The 21,321-nt window shown below is 34.5% G+C and overlaps 3 protein-coding genes and 1 long non-coding RNA gene across 7 annotated transcripts; 2 read left to right on the forward strand and 2 right to left on the reverse strand.

Moving 5' to 3' along the window:
- The first annotated feature begins 11,072 nt into the window (after nt 1-11,072).
- SDH5 (succinate dehydrogenase 5) lies at nt 11,073-13,116 on the forward strand. Its single transcript, XM_039028958.2, has 4 exons — nt 11,073-11,317; nt 11,929-12,233; nt 12,317-12,502; nt 12,879-13,116. Exons 1-4 carry the CDS (start codon nt 11,140-11,142, stop codon nt 12,933-12,935), a joined length of 726 nt encoding a protein of 241 aa, XP_038884886.1. The 5' UTR covers nt 11,073-11,139; the 3' UTR covers nt 12,936-13,116.
- Nucleotides 13,117-13,318: 202 nt separating this feature from the next.
- Nucleotides 13,319-14,404, reverse strand: LOC120075509 (uncharacterized). The gene is made up of 2 exons (XM_039028963.2): nt 14,027-14,404; nt 13,319-13,923 (listed from the first exon to the last, which is right to left on the reverse strand). Exons 1-2 carry the CDS (start codon nt 14,189-14,191, stop codon nt 13,474-13,476), a joined length of 615 nt encoding a protein of 204 aa, XP_038884891.1. The 5' UTR covers nt 14,192-14,404; the 3' UTR covers nt 13,319-13,473.
- Nucleotides 14,405-16,844: 2,440 nt separating this feature from the next.
- On the forward strand, nt 16,845-20,287 carry LOC120075510 (uncharacterized). Its single transcript, XR_016529442.1, has 2 exons — nt 16,845-16,983; nt 20,146-20,287. It is a non-coding gene; the product is annotated as an uncharacterized LOC120075510 (long non-coding RNA).
- LOC120075508 (DNAJ heat shock N-terminal domain-containing protein) lies at nt 18,041-20,280 on the reverse strand. 4 transcript variants are annotated; one of them, XM_090313414.1, is made up of 4 exons: nt 20,153-20,277; nt 19,038-19,604; nt 18,740-18,914; nt 18,041-18,658 (listed from the first exon to the last, which is right to left on the reverse strand). In XM_090313414.1, exons 2-3 carry the CDS (start codon nt 19,530-19,532, stop codon nt 18,780-18,782), a joined length of 630 nt encoding a protein of 209 aa, XP_090169540.1. In that variant the 5' UTR covers nt 19,533-19,604; nt 20,153-20,277; the 3' UTR covers nt 18,041-18,658; nt 18,740-18,779. The 4 variants fall into 4 exon arrangements, with proteins under 4 accessions (XP_090169540.1, XP_090169541.1, XP_038884889.1 ...); XM_090313415.1 differs by adding an exon at nt 19,703-19,812 and having other exon boundaries at nt 18,639-18,914; nt 20,153-20,279; XM_039028961.2 differs by lacking the exon at nt 18,041-18,658 and having other exon boundaries at nt 18,659-18,914; nt 19,038-19,559; nt 20,153-20,280.
- Nucleotides 20,288-21,321: the final 1,034 nt, after the last annotated feature.

The raw sequence follows: 21,321 nt of genomic DNA on the forward strand, positions 1-21,321 counted from the left end.
TGACATCGTGAAGAAGGTGACGGAGACGTTGAACACCAGTGAAGAACCTATTGCTCATGAGGATGTTGTAGTCAACAAAAATTTGATGGTGGTAACGCCATCAGTTGAATGTCCCCGTTGACGTTAAACATGGACATATGTATGTTAGTTGACAATTTGGCATGTGAGGTGGATAGTTCTGAAAAGGTTGACAAAGTATTTACAATGTCCGATGTCACTGTTGTTAGCTTTCAAAAAGAGCTAATTTTATGTCCTTAATCCTACTTATTTGAATAATCCTTATGCTTTGATTGTCTTATTTATAGGTAAATGATCCCAGAGAGCAAGTGTGTTGTTGGGATGAAAACTAAGCTAAAATGTAGCAAAACCAGGAGTTGGATGCAACATATTGAATAAACACGCCAAAATGACCAAACTGCCCTTGAAGGCAGTGTTGCAACCCTCCCTTGACCATTGCATCATGCTAAAAAGCAGTAGGCATCGCATTCTGGACAAGTAGTCAATGTCGCAAAGCCCCTCCCCCTCCGATGCTCTAGCTCGGCGCTATTAGACAGTAGCTATCGAACAGGGCAACGTTACAATGCTGCGAATTTTAACAAACAATTGCTTCCGCGCACTCGCAACTGAGTATCGAAGTAGCGTTGCATCGCCTCCCTAACGCTTGAGGTTTTATTCAACTGTAGTGTTGAAATGCTCTTTGTAGCGTTGTGATGCTGCAATCGTTCTACAAATAGAAAGCTTTGCTTGCAACTGGATGTGTGAAGGAAAATACAAAAAATGAGGACGATTTGGGTGACGATTGGGATGATTTTTGGGCTATTTCTCACCAGATTCATCATTCTTCCATCCTCATTCTTTGATTCTTTCATGTATCTATGCAAGGCTAGGTAAATTCTTCCTTGGATTTAGTTGTATGTCCAATTTCTTTAAGATTTCTAGTTAATTGTACTGAATTATGTGAGCTCTTTGGGTTGATTTGGCTTAAATTTAATGGAATTTTATTGAATTGACCTGAAAAATTGATTGTATTAAAATTCTTGCTTGCAAAATCTTCATGTCGCTATGCATAATTGACGATTTAGCTTCACAAACTAGGATTGCATGTGTTGGCTAAGATTGTTTCTAATCTTATGCATGTTTACCCTAGTTTAATCTTACCCAAATCAATCGTGCTATAAGATTAGGATTTCCAACTTGTAGTACGTCTCAACATGTGGACCCTTTCGTAATGCAATTTAATTTTAACTTGGATTTTACTGAGAAAGAAGAGTTTTAAGTTAAATTAGGGCCAATTTGGTTTAATATCGAATTTGGTTAATTGGGCTATTAGTATCTATAATAGGTTGTGGAGTTCATAGATTAAGTGTTGTTAATTAGTATCTAATAATTGAAATTGACATACATACTATTCCCAAGCTCCCTCTTATTATTTAACTCTAACCCAATCGTTTACTCACTATCATTCGAACTTTTTTTCTTTACATGTTACTTTTTTAAATTATGTTTTCACAAAACAAATCAAAACCCCCGTCACATGAATTCTTTAATCGACCTAGCTAGTCAATAGTTTTCCTATGGATTCAACCCCATCCTTACTGCTTTTATTGCATTTTTTGTATAAGTCTTAGGATCGGTGATTATATTTCTTTATTTAGGGTCACTGATTGTATGAGACAACGTTTCTTTCTTCTTTTTTTTTATTTGTTTAGCGTCATTGCCAAAGAAATTTGATAACTAGCATAGGGAAATTTTAGGATTCTTAATAAAAACAAAAGGAAAAAAAAGAGTACTATTATTCTCTTTTGGTTTATGACCCACTTTTCTGGGAGTGCAAAGCTTGCTTTTTTTGTAGATATTTCTCAAGAGGAGAGGTGAATCTGAAGGGAATGCATAAGAGAGAGTCTGGAAGAAGAAAACCATCGAGTTACTAACAATTCAATAGAAGTCATGGTGATAAAGGTTCAGGAGAAAACTCTACGGGAGCTAGCTGAACCAGACATGGATCAATAACCTCTGTGCATATTCTTTCCTCTAACTGCCATGCCATTCAAACTCAAGCCCAGTTTGATTAACCTGTTGCTAATCTTCAAGGCAATTTCAGGAGAGAACCCCCACAAATATATAAAAGACTTTTGTATGGTTTGCGTAATTATGTGACCCCATGAGGTTACTGTGTAAAAAGAGGAAAGAGCTTCTTAAATAGAAGAAACACCCAATTATAAATAAGGGAATAATAAAAAATAGAAAATAAAATACAACAAATCTAAAACAATAAATACAATAAAAAATTTCACAACAAAGGAAATAATCAACACTCCTCCTCAAGCTAGTTTGAAGATATCATTCATGGCCAACTATCAATCAACTTGTTGAATTGTCACTTTGGAAGACCTTTAGTTAACACATCTGCAACTTGCTCTATTGTCGGAAGAAAGGGAATGCATATTATTCCATTATTAATCTTCTCCTTTATGAAGTGTTTATCAACCTAAATATGTTTCGTTCTATCATGAAGGAATGGATTGTGTACGATGGAAATTGCTGACTTGTTACTACAATAATTGCGCATGGGCATTGTCTGAGAGAATTTCAATTCTTCCAATAGTCTTTTTATCCATATATCCTCACAAATACCATGAGCTAATGCCCTAAATTCTACTTCAACACTATTTCTCGCAACCACACTTTGTTTTTTACTTCTCCAAGTAACTAGATTGCCTCCAACAAAAGAGCAATAACCCGAAATGGATCTTCTATCAGTCATACTGCCTGCCCAATCAGCATCAGTATAAACTTCAACATGTAGGTGATTATGCTTCTTAAATAGTATACCTTTTCCTGGAGTACCTTTCAAATATCTCAAGATTCTATAAACTACTTCAAAGTGTACTGACTCGGGAGCATGCATGAATTGACTCACCATACTAGCTGCAAAAGTGATACCAGAACGTGTGTAAGAGAGGTATATGAGTCTCCCCACAAGTCTCTGGTAATTTTCTTTTTCTTTTACCTATTTTTCTGTTGCAGCTACTAATTTTAAATTCTGCTTGATAGGAGTTTTAGCTATTTTGCAACCAAGTAAACCTATGTCATTAAGTAGGTTAAGAATATACTTCCTTTGGTTGACAAGAATGTCACCTTTAGACCTGGCAAATTCCATGCCAAGGAAATATTTTAAGGTTCCCAAGTCCTTGATTTGAAAATCATTTGGAAGGTTTTTCTTTAAGATATTCAGTCTTGTCTTATCATTACCTGTAAGTATAATATCATCAACATACACTATCCGAACAACCACCTTACCACTTCTCGTATGTTTATAAAACATAGTATGATCAGCTTGACTTTGACTGAATCCATAGCTCTCGACTACTTTTTTCAAATCGTCCAAACCATGCTCTCGGAGATTTTTTAAGCTCATATAATGATTATTTAACTTGCACACTTTGTTAACCTGGAGGTCCACCTCAAAACCAGGTGGCAAGTCCACAAATACCTCTTTTTTAAGATCCCCATTGAGAAAAGCGTTCTTAACATCAAATTGATAAAGAAGCTAATCAAAATTAACCGCGACAGATAATAGAATTCTAATAGAATTAATTTTAGCTACTGTAGCAAATATTTCTCGATAATTAATTCCATAGGTCTGAGAGAACCCCTTGGCAACCAATCTGGCCTTGTACCTTTCAATACTACCATCAGCTTTACATTTTATAGTGAACACTCATTTGCATCGCACTGTTTTCTTATTTTTTGGTAGTTTGACTATGTCCCATGTACAATTTTGTTTCAGTGCATTAATCTCTTCCATCACTGTTAATTTCCAATTCAAATCATTTAGAACCTCGTGTATATTCTTTGGAACAAATAGGTTGGTTATTCTAAATGTGAAGACTTTATGATAGTCAGACAATCTATTATAATAAAGATAGTTTGCAATGGGATATTTGGTACATTTACATGTACCTTTCCTATGGGAAATTGGAATATCAAGATCAAAGACCTCAGGTAAAGGATTAGAAGGAGATGAAGAACTAGAAGAAGGAGTAGAGTGTCTAATTCTTGGATCTTCATAATCATTCATCGAAGTATTTGATTGGTCCTGTGATAAGCAATTGGAACATTCATAAAAAACATAAGGGCACAAGCAACTTCAAGCAAGTGTCTATTTTTTCGCTCAGCAATGTCATTCTGCTGTGGCGTGTCATGAACGTAGCTTGATGAAAAATATATTTTTCTTGCAAAAAAATTAATTAATTGGTCATTGAAGTATTTAGTATCATTATTAGAGTGAAGAATTCAAATTTTAGTTTGAAATTGAGTCTCAATCATATTGTAAAACCAAACAAAAACCTCTTTTACCTTTGACTTTTTTGTTAACAAATAAAGCCAAGTTAAATGAGTGTGATCATCTATAAAGGTAACAAACCAACGGTTACTACTATGAGTCAATACTTTAGACGGACCCAAATATCAGTATGAATTAAGGAAAAAGGTGATGAGGCCTTATAAGGTTTATTAAATAAATGGATCGATGATATTTAGCAAAAATGTAACTTTCACACTGAAAAATGAAACAATCACATCCTTTAAATAAATTGAAAAACATATACTTTAAGTAGAAGAAATTTAGATGTCATAATCTACGATGCTAAAGCATTACAGTTTCTTTAACAGATGAGAACTGATACTACTCAAGCCTTGAACTTTTTTATGACTAATTGAAATGTCATCAAAGTAATAGAGATCATCAATCATCCTAGTACGTCCAATCATCCTTTCCCCCTCCTGAGTCCTGATACTAAAGGATACAATGAGTTTCACAAAAGATAACACGACAGTCAGCATCCCTAGAGATCTTACCAATAGATAATAAATTACAAGCTAATTTTGGAACATGAAAAACATAACGTAATGTAAGTTTTGTAGTCAAAGGGATAGTTCCTTTTCCTGCAATGGGGGTGAAGCTACCATTGGAAATGCAAATTTTTTCATTGCAATACACAAGAGAATATGATTCAAATAAACAAGAGGAACTAGCCATATGATTAGAGGCTCTGGAATCTATAATCCACGGAGATGAATTAAGGCAAGAGAGTGCTTGAGGACAAATACCTTATTTTGCCAAGGAAATACTAGGATTACCAAATGATGAAGTGGTCTTTAGTAGCTTCAGGATTTGATCAATTTGCTCTTACTAAACGGGCTGGAGTCAACAACATTAGTATTAAAGGTATGCAGATGAGAATTTTGCTCACCTTGCTTAGAACTTTTCCAATTCGTAGGTTTTCCATGAAGTTTCCAACAAGTTTCACGCATATGTTGAGGTTTATTGCAATGGTCGCACCAAACACGAGGCTTTTCATGTAGTTTTTTGGATTGATCAGAAGCTTTCATTGCAATATTCTCAGTCACCAACGCAGAGCGTCCAACTAAATCAATAGTTTTTTTTGCAAATCATAACATTCCTACAACTTTCTTCCTTGCGAACTTCAGAAAAAACATCATTAATAGTTGGAATAGTAGTTTTTCTAAGTATTCTACCCCTAACTTCATCAAACTCAATGTTGAGGCCAACAAGAAACTTGTAAATACGACCATCTTCAACAATTTTCCTATAGTGCTTTTGGTCCTCTGTGGACTTCCACTCATACGTGTCAAAAAGGTCAAGATCGTGCTAAATCCGTTTTAGGGAGTGAAAGTATTGTGTAACTAAATTGGTTCCTTGTCGTATATCACCCAATTTCAGGTTCAACTCGAACACTTGTGATTGGTTGCCCATATCATAATATATTTGAGTTACACTATACTATAATTCCTTGGCCGTAGAGAAACACATGTAGTTACAGCCGATGTCTTCAACCATGGAATTGACAAGCCAAGTCATAACCATGGAATTTTTAGCGTCCCACCCAGCGAATGAAGGGTCATTTGGACTAGAGGCATTTTTTCTCCTGTGATGTAGCCAATCTTCACTTGATCACGAATATACATCCAAACACTTTGATACCAACGAAGAAAATTTTTTCCATTAAGTTGAATGGTGGTTATTTAGACTGTGGGATTGGTTAAATAGATAATATTGTCGCAAACATTAGCAATGAGTACCTTAGTGTTTGACATATTACTAAAAAACCCCAAAGAGAAAAAATGGTAGATCTGGAAAGAAAAAACCAAAAGAATTAGAGAGAAAAAAAAACAGTGATGGCGGTAGGAGGCGGGGGCCGACGGTTGAACACAAAGGTGAACGACAGAACGCGGCGACAATGGCTGCATACTTGACCAGCCGGCATAGACGAAGGCGAACGATGAAGCAAAGGCGCCTGACGGTTGATTGCTCCTAAAAAATATGGTGATGTCTGACAAATTGACTACGAGGCGTCGATAGTGATGTGACATCTAAAAAGCTCTGAGGGGTTAACGACAGCGACAAATGAGGAAGAGCTCGATAGCAGTGGCGACAGTGGTGGCACACAACTATGGTTTTTAGGTTTAACAAAAAAAAAGGGTTTTTCTTTTTAGGGTTTCAGTATAATTTAATGCTTTGGTACTATGTGTAAAAAATATTTTTCACTCTAATTTCTCTTAGGAGGAAAGGGCTTCTTAAATAGAAGAAACACCCAATTATAAATAAGGAAAGAATAAAAATTAGCAAATAAAATACAGCAATTCTAAAACAATAAATACAATAAAGAGTTTCACAACAAAGGAAATAATCAACAGTTACAAAAGAACAATTAAACCCTAGAGCCTTTCCTTTCTCATTATAGAATGGCGTTAAGGATTGGTTGTACTACTTAGCCCCTAGTTCAATAACTATCTGAAATGAACTGAGTTAAAGGATCTCTCTAATAATTTGAAGTACGTGTACCTGGGCGAAGGAAACACCTTTCCTGTGATAATCACCAGAGAACTAACGCCGACCCAAGAGTGCTCTTTAGTAGAGACTTTGAAAACTTATAAAAAAAAAGCCATTGGGTGGACCCTTGATGACATTGTAGGGATAAACCCTTCTCTCTACATGCATAGAATAACCTTGGAGGACGAAGCCAAAGCCACAATTCAACATCAAAGAAGGCTTAATCCCATAATGAAGGAAGTTGTGCTTAAGGAAATCATCAAGTTCAACAAGATCGACATTATTTACCCAGTTCTTGACAGTAAGTGGGTAAGTCCGATCACGAGGTACCAAAGAAAATCGATATGACAATTGTGGAAAACAATAAAGGTGAGATGGTGCCAATGCGCGTTCAAAACAGATGGAGGATGTGCATCGACTTTCGAAAGCTTACTGAGGTAACGAAAAAGATCATTTTCCTATTCCTTTTCTTGCCATTGAACATATCACTGTCCCAACTCATTTTCGTAATTGCTAAATCTGATGGGTTACATGGCATGGTGACGATTCGATTAATATAGAGAAAATAATAAAGGACACTTGATCTTCCCATTAAAGGATAGAGATCCTCCCATTCAATGAGCCCTGTCTCGAAATGATTAGTTTTTTTATACTCAAATTAACTTCTAATCGGTTCTTAACACTTAGAATGCGAACACTTAGAATGACTATTAGCTACGAATAGTCAATAACACTTAGAATCAAAAGGTTTCCAGAGTAAGCTCAATAATATTTTCAAATTTTATGGAATGACGTCATTAAAAAGGTCTATAAATGCGAACTTCATGTTGTATTATAATTTTTTTTCCTTTGTGTAAAATGAATTAACCATTTTCAATGTAAAATCATAGGAAAAACCTTATACATTCGGTTTGGCAGTAAGTGGAACATTTATGAGACCACCTACATTGGGGGAATAGTGAAGGGTATACTCATTCTGATAAACTCAACATACTACGAGCTTGTAGTTTGAATATACAATGTGTCGAACATAGACCCAAATATTTATGACCTTGATATTGCCTTGAAGGAAAACTTCACTCAACCTTCCCACTGGTGTATATCAAGGATGACGACAACATGGAGTTCATATTGGTGCATGAACACCTGACGAATTTACAAGTATGTATTATAGTGAAACTTAAAGAATACCACAATAATAACACCAATGATGATGACGCGGATGGAAATGACAATGCTGATGACTTTGCGTACACATACGAGGAAAGATATAGCCTATACATGGAAGAAACATTCTGATTGGGTGACAAAAACAGAAATAATTCATGAGATGCTCACATTCAACATACAGAAAATAATACACACCATTATTAGGGTGATACACGCAGTTGGGAATTAGCATACAACTATACAATATATGAACCTACATACGAAGCCGAGACTTCAAATAGAGCCACAAAACGTGTCACACATACAAATGCGCCATCAAGCAAACTGTATGATAACCATCCCACCGTCATACTGCTCTCACATTCTAACGTTCCATCCATTTCACAGTCGGGACCAGGAATAGACGAGAATAGATTTTTAATTTCTAATAGTGCGTTGAAAGATGAACTGTCGATGTATGCCATCAAAGAAAATTTTGAATGTCGTGCGTTAAATTCATCTAAGAAATTGCTAGTTGTTGCCTGTAAAGTGGGAAGGTTGTAATTGGAGTTTACATGCAATTAAAATTGGTACAAGCAAAATATTTAAAATCTCCAAGTGCTGTAACGTTCATACATGCTCCTGATCGCTAATAAGTCATAATCACAAGCATGCAGGCGCGTCTGTCGTTGGTCGGTTGATAGTGGACAAAGTTAAAGGTTTCGGTCGAGTATACAAACCAAAACACATTATGGATGACTCTAGAAGAGAATATGGGGTCAACATTAGCTACGATAAGGCATGACATGCACGTAAGATACGTATGCAATACGTATGGGCTCACTGGAGGAATCATATGCTATGTTACATGCATACGGTGAGGCCTTGAAGATAGCGAACCTAGGTACCGTATTCGAGATTCAACTAAAAGATACGGTATATTTTAAATACTTGTTCATGGCATTACGTCCTTCAATACATGGGTATACAAGCTGTCATCCTATTGTTGTAGTTAACGACTCACTGTTGAAGGGTAAATATAAAGGATGTATGTTGGTCACTATATCTTTCGATGGTGATAACGGACTATACCCACTCGCATATGGAATAGTAAACAAATAATTTAATGCATCATGGACATACTTCATGACCCAACTATGTCGGTGCGTAGAAGACGACCCAAATATGATTATTATTTCTTACCAACATCAAAGCATCTCCAACGCAGGTGAGAAGGCCTTCCCAAGTAACTTCCACGCATTGTGTACATATCACTTGAGGAACAATCTACTAAAAAATTTTAAGGATAGTTCGATCATCCTAGTTTTCCTAGATATGGCAAGAGCATTTAGAGAATCCAAATTTAATAGGTATTAAGAAAAACTCCGTGTATTCGAGGATGAGGTTGTTACACAATACCTAAAGAAAGTTGGCTTAGAGCGATGGACCCATGTCTATCAGATTTCGAAATGATACGACAACATGACAAGCAATGGTGTAGAGTGCTTCAACTCATTTACCATTAAAGCCAAAAAAACTGCCAATTATACCATTGCTTGAATTTGTCAAAGAGAAACTCCAAGAATGGTTCTTCCAACGAAGAAACGAGTGATTCATCTGCACGTCTCAATATTTGGACTATGCATAAAAACATGTAGCTAATGAGTTCGAGAAAGGTCGATGGTACCAAGTAAGCCCAATTAATTGTTATAAATCCATCGTGAAGGATGGTCAATTGGACAGGATAGTCGACATGAACGTTTGTCAGTGCACATGCAAAGCGTTCAACGATTTGGAAATTTCTTACTCTCATGAAATAGTCGCTGCAAGGTCAAGGAACGTTAACCCATATACTCTTTCTACTAAAGCATATAGCATGAAGTCCCTGATCCTATCCTATGCAGAACCAATATTCTCAGTTGGACATGTATCTAAATGGAATAAACCATTAGGATCCGTGGAGTGTGTGATCCTGTCACTAAAGATAGCAATATGTGTTGGTAGGCCATGTATGAATAAGATTCCATCTGCCGGAGAACACCGCCCAACCCAAAAGTGTAGTAGGTGTGGCCAGTCAGGACACAATAGGTTAACATACACCTAGCCTTTAACTTATAATACAAATACCGACCAACGAGGATAGAGGTAACAATCGTACAATAGTATATCCAAATTTCTTAAAATCGCGCTTTTGCATAAAATCGGGTCAGGGCTTTGCAAGTTTCATTGGGCTAAATGGGGTATCCCTATCACGATCAGAAGAAACTTCCAGCTTGAACAAATTTAATTATTGAGTTGTGTTAGAAATTGGGCCAGGGCTTCACTAAATGTGTCAGGCTCGCGTAATCATCCCTATCGCGAATGACGGTGTTAAAATGTGAAGTTTGTAAAGTGTCATCATGCTAGGGACGATCCACCGTCGGGTTGGGCATATCAACCCAAACACGAGGTCATCTTGAATAAGAAAAATGCCATATGAAATCAATGGAAGATTATAAAACATACTTTTGTGAGAGGGAGTTAAAAATCAAAAGTGCATTGAAGGAAGGTCATCCATATAAAATCTCCTAAGTTTATATGCGAGAAAAGCTTGACATAAATTTTAAAGACAAACATTTTCATCAATTTTCTTGTACTTTCATTTCGAAAACATAAATTCAAAAAAAGGGAAAAAAAGGGGGAAAAAAAAGAAAGAAAGAAGCATAAAACAGATGGACCTTGACATCTTTAATCAATAGATCAATGATTCTAATCTTCAAGAATCACGTACTCAATAATCCTATCATTTATTCCATAATCTAGTTCAATTCTAGGATGAATGCCCAACATGAGCATAGCTGGTATGATTATGTCCAAAAAAAAAAAAATTGTGAGCTGAATGATTTTTTCAGGGAAAAAAAAAGAGAAAAGAATAGATAAAAAGACTATCCAAAATTCCATGATTGGGCTATGGGCCTAAATGGCCCAATTAGGCATCACCTATTCGGCCCAAAAACAAATAAAACAAGAAATTGAAGGAGGTGCTCCTCTGAAATTGCATATTTCCTCTTTTATTTTCTTTCCCGTCATTTCGAACAGCCTCCAGTCTCTGCGATAGCTTTCAATTTTGCAGTTTCGACGAAAAAAGGAAAGTCATGGAGAAAATGGTGATTCTTAGATCACTATTGCGTTCTGTTCGCGCCAGATCTTACGCCATCGCCGGAGTCACATACCGGAATTTACTGCAAAGTAACCATCAGGCTGCTCGAAGTTTCTTCTATCTGTCATCCCATCGTTCTTCTTTCTCAGATTCTCCACAGAAAGTTTCTTCTGGTACGTCTCCTAATTAGTTATTTTGTAATAGATTTAAATCTCTTTCTACTGATTAATTTTGGAAAGAAGCGGAATTTCCGCTGATGTTATTTGCCGTTCTTTATTCAACTTAATTAATGCTAACTATTAAGTTTTCTTCTCAGTTGATTGCCGATATGCTTGTGTGTTATTGGTGATTAGTTAAATGTATGGTTCTTCTTCCATGAAGTACACATACAGTTGTAGCTCTCCAATTTAAAATTTTGCTTGCTGTATTTGTAGAGTAAATTGTTACATTCTTTTCTGTATTAGAATTTATCGTCAAGTCAATTGTGTGATGAGTCTTCATAGTGCGCGTAATGTTTGGTAAGTTTTTTTGTGAAATGGCAAATTTCTCCTTATTGTTAGTTTAAGCAATGCCTATGTCCCAAAAAATTGTAACAAAATCAATCCCATATTGGAGACCAAGGAATATGAACTAAATTTTTAGAATTCATTTACCTTTGTATTTTATTGTTTCAGCTCGCCACGGTGATCTGAAGTGTATGAACAATGTAGATAAACTCAATTAAATTCTTATTTCAGTATTATAATGTTTGCATATTCCTGTCTCTTCTGGTAAATTTCTGCAGATTGTGGCTATCTATCTGGGGTAGGGCACGCTAGATTTTTTAGTGTTGATGTGGTTAGTATGCCTACAATTGGAGATTCCAATCTTCGGAATGCTTTCAAGGATTTGATGGCTGCAAGTTGGGATAAGCTTCCTGAGTCACTTGTCTATGATGTAAAGGCTGCTTTAACTGGAAGCACTGATGACAAGGCTGGAAAGGAAATTGTGGAAAATGTTTTCCGAGCAGCTGAAGCCGCCGAGGAGTTTGGTGGTATACTTATCAGCATGAAAATGGAAATTGATGATAGCATTGGTCTTAGTGGGGAGGTATTGGAATCATAGATTTATCAATTTTAAATATTTTTTTTGCCAGTTGTTTATAAAGTAAAAACTTCTGAGTCAATCTGCAGGATGTTAAGCCTGTATCCGATGAGCTTAAGAATGCACTACGTACAGTTCACGATCGCTATGTAACCTACTTGGATTCATTTGGTCCTGAGGAAAACTATCTGCGGAAGAAAGTGGAAACAGAGTTAGGAACAAAGATGATATACTTGAAAATGAGATGCAGTGGCCTTGGATCTGAGTGGGGAAAGGTAAAGCCTCTCTGCTATGTAGTTTGTTAGTTTCTCAAACATTTAAGTGGGTGAATTAAATATGGACCATTAGGCAATTTCTGCAGTAGAATTGCCGTCTTAGAATCCTTACACCATTGCATTATGAAAGAGTGGAGTCTTTTGATCAACCTATGTTAATTTTAAACTGAAAAGGAAGCTTATATGTGAACACTGGGCTAGGAGTTCGGTGACTCATCCTTTTTTATTTTGCTAAGCACTGTAGATTAATACATGTTCAGCTACAATAATTTTATCATATCCTTGCTTTGGAAAGTGTCCACACTTCTGTTATTCTAATAAAGGAATTTGATCATTTGTTTTGTTAACCATGTCTTCTTTTTTTGTTTTACAACAGGTATCTGTCCTGGGAACATCTGGTCTATCGGGGTCATATGTTGAGCAAAGAGCATAAATTTGGCACCTTTGAAAGTTTGTGTGTAACTGCGAGCTTCCTTTAGTTTGGGTGTATGTTCTTCAATGTTTTGTTGTCTATCTTCTCTCAAAACCTATTAACGTGGAGTTAATGGCAATTGAATAAGATCTCACATCGACAAATGAGTTTTCAGAATTTAACATCCTTACTTGTTTGCCAATTATTGAGTTCCTTTTACCTTTAATTATCCATTTATGAGAAGTTCCTTTTACAAGTTTATATCATCCATTTCTAGTTTTCTGCATTTATGTGTTCTTATATTGTTCTGTGTGATCTGCTGAGGGGCCAACCTTCACTATGACTATCGCTACTGTAACTGCGTATTAGCGGTAAATAGCTTAGAGGGTTAAAAAAAACATATGTTTATGAAGTAAATAAGAGTTGAAAGTTGGATTTAATCAGATCAATAGCTTGATGAATTTTGTTACCAAGAGGAGCTATGTTGGACTCTTCAATCCCAACATTGCTGCAGGCTGAAGCAAAATACAAAAATAGAACGTAGCACTGAATTCGGACATCAATATGTCTTTACAATTTTGGTGCCTTTATTCCATGACCAAGATTCAGATGGCGACTTGGGCAGAGGTGGAAGTAACACTGCCTTCCTGCAAAGACCGAATGGCCATCCTTCACAATGAAAAACTTCCTGCAAGATGGTGCGCCTCTTGAGATCTTCATCTAGAAAATTAAGACCATTTAAGCTTGAACATCGGGAAAAGTTGGCCTCCACAGAAAAGAATGCTTCATTTGTTGCTGCAGTTGAACAACATGTGAGAAAACTCTGAACAGAGTAGAACTCATCTCCTGTGTTATCTTCATTTCCAGATTCATCCATCTTCTCTATCTCCATTGAAGTAACATATAATTCTTTGGTTGCAGGTGAGAAAACCCAGGAAAAGCTGTCCGACAGGTTAGTTTTTCGCTTCAACTTTTCCATTGCTCGACTTCTGATTTCTGATACAATTTCCTGAGAAGTAGATCGAAAACTTAGAAACAGATTTCATATAATAAGAAATAGAAAACAAAAGGATACTATGTCCGTTGATATGCCAAGATAAGTTGGTGAGTACTTCCTCTTGATCATCAAAGTCACTTGTAGAATATTCGTCCTTGTCGTTAGAATTCGGTAGTTGTTTGCTAAAAGTATGGCAGTTGCAGAATGCATCCTTCAACGCACCTGCTAGAAAGCATTTCCTGGAAGGATTTGGTGGGTCTTCTTGATAAAAGACGCCCATATTGGAGAAGCAAGATTTTCTGGTTGGTTTATGAGCCAGTGAACTATATAAAGAATTAATTGCCCCTTACTGCTTGACTTTAGGGTTCAAAATGGCTCTATTTTTGACAGTGCCTTCACATCTTATTGAAAATAACGTTCTTTAATCCTTAGGTGTAAAGACAAAGTTAGAAGAGAGCACAAGACACTCCAACTAATGATGTTGAACTGCACTAGAGATTCCAGCACAAAGCTCACGCTGTATTCACATTCCATTACTTTGAAAATTAATTGGCATGCGATAAGCTAATCTAACACCTACTTTTCTAGGTGCTTGGATTCTCACTTAATGCTCAAGATTTGAGAAAATTGATACTTTGGCAAATTGCAAAATCCATCTCTAAAGTATGGTTGTAGTTGCAATTATATCCTCAAACTATTCATTGTAAAAATTGGGTCTTCAAACTTTTATTAGTGTTAATATTGGACCTTTAAACTTAAAATAGTTGTAGAAATTGGATACCAAATGATAAAAATTGAACTCTCAAACTTATACACTCATTATGAGTTCTACAATTATGTAAGTTTGAAGGTTCAATTTTAACACTTCATAAGTTTGAGGATATAATTGCAACTACCACTATATTTTAGGGTGATTTTTGCAATTTGTCGTTGATACTTTTAAACCAACCATTATCTCTTACTTTTGGCAACTTGACCAGAGTTGCACTTCCACCATTAAAGCTCATGGGAGGAGAAGAGAGCGAAAGACAAACAGGTGATCTTTTAAAAGTTTGGTCTCAATCAGGTATGCTGTCCACATACAAAGTTCGCCCGTTTTAAATGAAGAAGTTGATCAGTCTGCTTCTTTTCTTAAATGCCCTATTTACTACCTTGAGGATCCTTTTGAGTTTAAATCAGTTCCACCTGATTTCTTTTTCTTCTTTTAATCAAAATTGGTATTGAACCAAAGTCTCTATGAAAAGAGAACTGAAAATTGATATCGAGGCTATTACTATCAAGAGGGGAAAAAACCATACTTAACCAATTTTTTTTTTTTTTTTTTTCGAAATCGAGCTCATTATATCTCTTCCCGAATTGGGTCTGCACTTCCACCATTGGATTAGAAATGGTGTTAGTGGTGGGTGGTGCGCAATAAAGGTGAGACTCACTTTTTAGAAATTAATTTTTGTTAAAATATTATTTTGGTTCTTATACTTGAAATTTGTTCAATTTTAGTTCGTAATATTTTTAATTGTCTAATTTTAATTCATATACTTTCAATAAATTTTAAATAGTCTTCAATGCTAGTTTATTATTTTTTATCTATAACATTTTTGCTATAAATTTTGAAAACATATTCACATTTTTTTCATGAAAATATTATTATATTTCAAACAAAATAAATAAATAAATAAATAAAAATTAAATTCTGGAGAACTAAATTTAAGATTTATTTAAAATGACTAAAATTAAACCATTGAAAGTATAAAGACTAAAATTAAACAAATTTGAAAATATGGGATCAAAATGGTACTTTAACCTAATTTTTATAACATTTTATGTTGTCCATTTGGTTTGTAATTTTGAACATGTTTGAGAGTGATTCTAAAATAGTAAGAATCACTATTGTCATTTTTAAACTTACCATCAAACATGCTTTTAATTGTTTAAACTCAATTTTGATGTTATGAAATTACATATAAAAGTGTAAAAATTAGATATTAAATTAATTTTAAGTGATTAAATACATAATTGGGTAGTTTTAAACATGATACAAAGTGATTTTGACAATTTCAAAATCATTAATATCTTTCGTTATGTTTATTGATGTCGATCGAAATCATGAAGGCACAACTGGAGGAGAAATTAGAGGGTTATAGTTTGACTTTTTAAGCTTTAACAGTGTCATAAAATTGATTGCTAGCCATCCAATTTGACTTGTTCTTCATATTGCCTGTTATGCGAGGCAAAGCATATTCATCCGGCTGCTTAAAGGCAAAGATGATACTGCCGAGAAATTATTCCTACAAGATGGGATTGAGACCCCTCATCTTAAATAAGTTGTGAAGTATTTATTAAAATATTACTTCCATTTTCACGTTTAGTTCGGTACAAAAGCATTTTATCTGATTAATTATCTCATAATTTTTTAGAAAAATGCTGTTTGTTTGTTACGAGTGGTTTTTCGTTATCTTGTCCATTATCTTTGTATACCAACTATTTTTCCAATGTTAGACGAAAAATACAGATATTTCAATTTTTTTAGACATGATGAAAATAATGATAAAATGTCAACGTAGGATTTTTGTTTTAGGGATTTTTAAAAATAGAAAAATAAAGGAAATAATTTACACAAAATAACAAAATTTTGATCTTCTTTCATAGAGACTAATAGAAGTCTATCAGTGATAGAAACTGATAGTCGTTGATAAATGCTGATAGAAGTCTATCAGTGTCTATCAATATTTTTTTTTGCTATTTCTATAAATAGTTTGACATTTTTTTATCTGTGAAAATTTTCTTATTGTTTTTTAAATAATTTATAATAAAATATAATAGATATTTAAGTTAAAAGTATAAAAATTTTACAACTTTTTGAATAAGTTAAAATGTCTGTTAAGTAAATTACATTCACATTTGTAATGTTTCATCAATCCTTTTTTCTTTTCCAATAGAATGGTAATGCGGACTCAATATTTAGGTTGGTGTCAAACTCATGAACATACAGAAATATCAACATATCGACAAAAATTAAAATCCTCGGAGGTTGAGTGGAGAGAACCTCGAGCTAGAAGGAACAGTGTTCCAATGGTAATGATTATAACAATAAGATTAATTATAATTATAAGATTAAAATTACAAAAGAACTTTGTATGGTTAGAACATTACCACGAGACATTGTACTGCACACTATTACAAAAAGAATAAAAAGACCTCTTTAATTTGATCCATCCAAAGATGCTTAAGAAAACCCTAACCTCATATTCTATAGAATCTTCAAAACTCGCCTTTAAGGCACCAACCTCCCAAGGGCTCTCTTAGCTAATCCTTTACCCGTCTAGGAAGGCATCTAACAAATTCAAAAAATGATTACCTCCTTTAACCAATTTTCCTCAAAATGAAAGATTACCACCAACAGCAAAAGGGACAGTAAAGGAGAAAATGATCAAGGATCCATCCCCTCCCTCTTGTAACAAAAGCAACAATCCAAGGGTGCAAAGGACCGGTTTGGGAATTTTCTTGGCAGTTCGTCACGTGTTTTCTCGTGATGTTGACATTAAAGACATGTTTATTTATCGTCCCTTTGGGGACATCCGAAAAAAGACATGTTTATTTCATAAATATTGTCATAAAATTTCAGACAAATATTTAATATCATAAATTTCACTTTTTAAAACTCAAGATATTATTATCCAGAAAATTTTAAAGCCCATCCGACAAGAGTTTTTTAATAGCCTCCATACTTGTAGAATTTTTATATCTAGAGATTAATAGAACCTAATTAATTAATAAATCAATATCAATTAATCATTAAGATTATTCTTAATTATTATTAATATTATTTAGATTTAATAAAACTTAACTAATATAATTACCATTGATATTTTATGTTATCCTAACTATTTAATATAAAAATTTATTGTAATTATTAACATTCTAATTAATTTATATTTATTTATTTTATTTTTAGTAATTAAATAAAATGATTTAAATAATATTTTAAAAAATATTCATTTATTAATACTTTAAGTGATTAAATAATTAATCAATATAAAAATATGTTGAATAATTAAATTTTAGTTTTGATACATGATTAAATTATTATTTATTTTTGGTTTTTTTATATAAAATTGATAAATCACACACATTCTTTTAACTTCCAAATATTAATTATCAAACACATCCAAACCCGGACATTAATTATCTCATACATTTAAAACTCTTCGTCACTCATAAAAGAAAAGAAAACAAAAAATTTCAGACATTTAATATCTATACCCATGAAATAATATCTACAATCCAAACCACCCCTAACGCGAACAAATCAAATCATTTAATTGATATGCTACCTTGAGAATGAACTAACCAAGGCTCCGAGGGAGAAGGGGGGAAATCTCTCTTCCCATCTTTATATTACACAGCACCACAAATTGCTAGCAGTCAGTTCAGAGAAGGAAGCTGTAATGCATTTTTCCCCATCTCAATGGTATCAAAAGCAGGTAGAATTGTTACATCAAAACACACTCTGGTTATACTTCTCTCAAATCTTGATTAATTCAGTCGATAGACAAAATCTTCAAGCTGATGTCTTTCAGATGCCTATAATACCCCACAATCCACAAGTCCAAAATTGAACCAAATAGCCTAGGAAAGTTGTTCAACTTCACTCAACAAAGTTGCATAATTGCATTAAAGAAGTTAGAACAGCTCACTGAAGTGGTTGGGGTAGCAGCTTCTTAAGTCTCCATGTGTGCACTTCTATGCCCTACATGTGTCAACATCTCAGCCTCAATCCTCAAGTACAAACATATAACTAAAATAACTAAGAACTTTTACCCTATCAAACCTGTTTTTTTCTCTGTTTTGACGAATGTTTGTGGTCAATCCTACCCCAACAAACACAAATGCTTCTTCCACCTCACAGAGTTTGTCCAACTCTTCATTTGGACATCCCCTGGGAACTGTTCTATCTTAACCCAAGGAAACTCTACCCAAGAAAGAGCACAACACACTCGAGCTCTCTAAAACATCGAAATCATTCAAGAAAGAAATGCCAAGGTTCTTAAAGAAGTCAGTGTGATTTTAATCATTCAAATTCATCAATCAATCGAAACACTTGAATTCGAATCAATTAGCAAACGAACCTTCAAAGAGCAAGAACCACAAGGTAAAACAACGGAAGCAGGTAAAGCATCCAGAGTCCTTAAAGAAACCTTACTTCCATTCCTCAACAATGGATATCCCATTTCATCCAACTCCCCCGAATCAATAAAGAAGTAATCCCCACAACGGCACTGATAAAAAAGTTCTACAACTTCACCTTTATCTTCCACAACCATATCCTCTAAACTTATGCTCTCTGCACCAATTGCATCCCCTTTGGCAGCTTGGAGCTCTCTGTCATAAGATGCACGGGACATTGAGCTGCCAAGGACTTCCCAAGCCTTCTGCACCTTGAAGTATCTTTCCAACGCAATGTCGTCTGGATGAGATTTATGGCACATAGCTTGTAACTTATCAGGGTGGAAATTAAGGAGAGCAGACCGATAGCTGGCTCGAATTTCGTCGTAGCTAGCATCTTCTTTCAAAGACAGTACATCATAATAAGTTTCACCAATGGAGCCACTGCTTGAACTCATTGTGGGATAGAATCAATTTCCAACAACCTTGAGATATATGCAATGGAAACTATAAGCTAATTACAGTGGTGCCTGTTAAAAAGGGGTAAATTGTAAAGATACTGAAAGTGCTAATTGCACGCTTAATGGAAAAGATGATATCAAATTCCTAGAACAAATGAAATAGTTACCAGAATCCCAAAAGTATGAGATATTAAGGTATTGTGGGGAAGTTTCCTTCTAGTTTGTCCTTATAGATAGCTTACTTTTCTTGAGTTACTGAACTCATAAGATTACAGGGCTGTCAACGATTTCAAAACACACAATTTCAATCTCTACAAACCACAGAACCGCAGCGTAGCGCAATAAAACATACAGCTACAGGATATTCAACTGAAGCTCTTCCATTACATAAAAAACATCATTTAGCACAAGCTTCGGTTCTATGTTTTTTTGCTAAACCGATATCTAAACCAATAATCTCTATTGTAAGAATGAACAACCAAAAGAATGTCCAAAGTCCTTGATTAGAAAAAGTTAATTCACAAATCGAACCGATCTTCCCGTTCGTTTGAGCTTACAGACGTTCATCCATTGTAAGGAATGAAACTCAAAAGATATATATGTAATGTAGAAAATACCTGAGACCAACGAAGGGGAGAAGATCGGCGAAGAAAGGATGCGGCACTGAGCACGACGGAGATGGCGGCGGCGGGATGGTGCGACGCAACGGGAACAGGCGTGAAAATCGAGAGGCATAAAGACGGAGGGATTGTAATCTTTTTTCTTTTATTTATTTTTGTTTAAATCAAGTGCGTTTGGGCCGTTGGATTGGCAAGGTGGGCTGCTGAAAGGTGGGCTTGGTTATATTACAGAAGTTTAGGCCCGTTTGATACAATTCCCATTTTTTTTTTAATTTATGTTTTGTTTCTGATAAATACATTTGAATTCAAAAGCTAAATTTCAAAAGTTAAATTATATTCTCATAAAATAAGTTTTTTTTTTTTTTTTTTAAAATTAAACTAAGCAAGAAACTTAGAGGTAAAACAAGTGTTTTAAGCTTAACTTTCAAAAATAGAAAATCAATAAGAAAATGATCATTAAAGAGTACTTAAAAATAGAGACTCAATTATTACAAATATGAAACTATAAAGATTAAAATGTAACAAATAAAAGTTCAAAGATTGAATTGTTATCTTCTTTTAAAAGTATTTATTTAAATAAAAAAGTTGTTAAAAGAGATATCCCCTTATTGAGTTGTCATTTTATAAATTTGAAATTCCATTGTTTTAGTTTTACCCTTCTCATGTAGAGATCAATAGTAAAAGTATTTAGCTCAACTGACATCTTTATATATTGAGAACCAAGAGGTCCGTGGTTCAAAACCTCCACCCTCAATTTGTAATAAAAAAAATAATTTTCATAGAAGAGAACAATGGAAATAACCAAATCTAATAGTACGACCGAGTATTCATACAGGCTGTTAAATCGACAGTGAGAACATATTAGTTGGCAGTTTTCAACCATGGTTGGTTTGGGATGTTACTAAGTTGGTTAGATCAAGTTAATATGTAGGATAAATTATCTTGAAGTTGTCATTTATTTTAGAATAACGAAAAAATAATAATAATTTGAAATTTTAATTACGTATGAATTCCCATTGGTTTGAAGAGCTATAGACTTCCTAGATAGAAGAGAAAAAGGTTGCTAGCTCCACACATTTTCATTAAAGAAAAGTAAACCGTTAGTAAAGGTAGTTGTAATTGCAATAGATAGTACTTTTAGAGTTAATAATTAAGCGTACAACAAC

Source organism: Benincasa hispida, chromosome 4, assembly GCF_027475165.1.
Source record: "Benincasa hispida cultivar pf3 chromosome 4, pf3_genome.v1.1, whole genome shotgun sequence".
NCBI lineage: Eukaryota > Viridiplantae > Streptophyta > Magnoliopsida > Cucurbitales > Cucurbitaceae > Benincasa > Benincasa hispida.

What these genes read in the sequence shown, in the direction of transcription:
- SDH5 (XM_039028958.2), top strand. Translation starts at nt 11,140, where the DNA reads ATGGAGAAAATGGTGATTCTTAGATCACTATTGCGTTCTGTTCGCGCC. An exon ending in TCCACAGAAAGTTTCTTCTG is followed by an intron (nt 11,318 to 11,928) that starts GTACGTCTCCTA and finishes AAATTTCTGCAG; the next exon opens with ATTGTGGCTATCTATCTGGG. An exon ending in TTGGATCTGAGTGGGGAAAG is followed by an intron (nt 12,503 to 12,878) that starts GTAAAGCCTCTC and finishes GTTTTACAACAG; the next exon opens with GTATCTGTCCTGGGAACATC.
- LOC120075509 (XM_039028963.2), bottom strand. Translation starts at nt 14,191, where the DNA reads ATGGGCGTCTTTTATCAAGAAGACCCACCAAATCCTTCCAGGAAATGC. An exon ending in ACTTTGATGATCAAGAGGAA is followed by an intron (nt 13,924 to 14,026) that starts GTACTCACCAAC and finishes TCTACTTCTCAG; the next exon opens with GAAATTGTATCAGAAATCAG.
- LOC120075508 (XM_090313414.1), bottom strand. Translation starts at nt 19,532, where the DNA reads ATGAGTTCAAGCAGTGGCTCCATTGGTGAAACTTATTATGATGTACTG. An exon ending in GTGGTTCTTGCTCTTTGAAG is followed by an intron (nt 18,915 to 19,037) that starts GTTCGTTTGCTA and finishes TCGATGTTTTAG; the next exon opens with AGAGCTCGAGTGTGTTGTGC.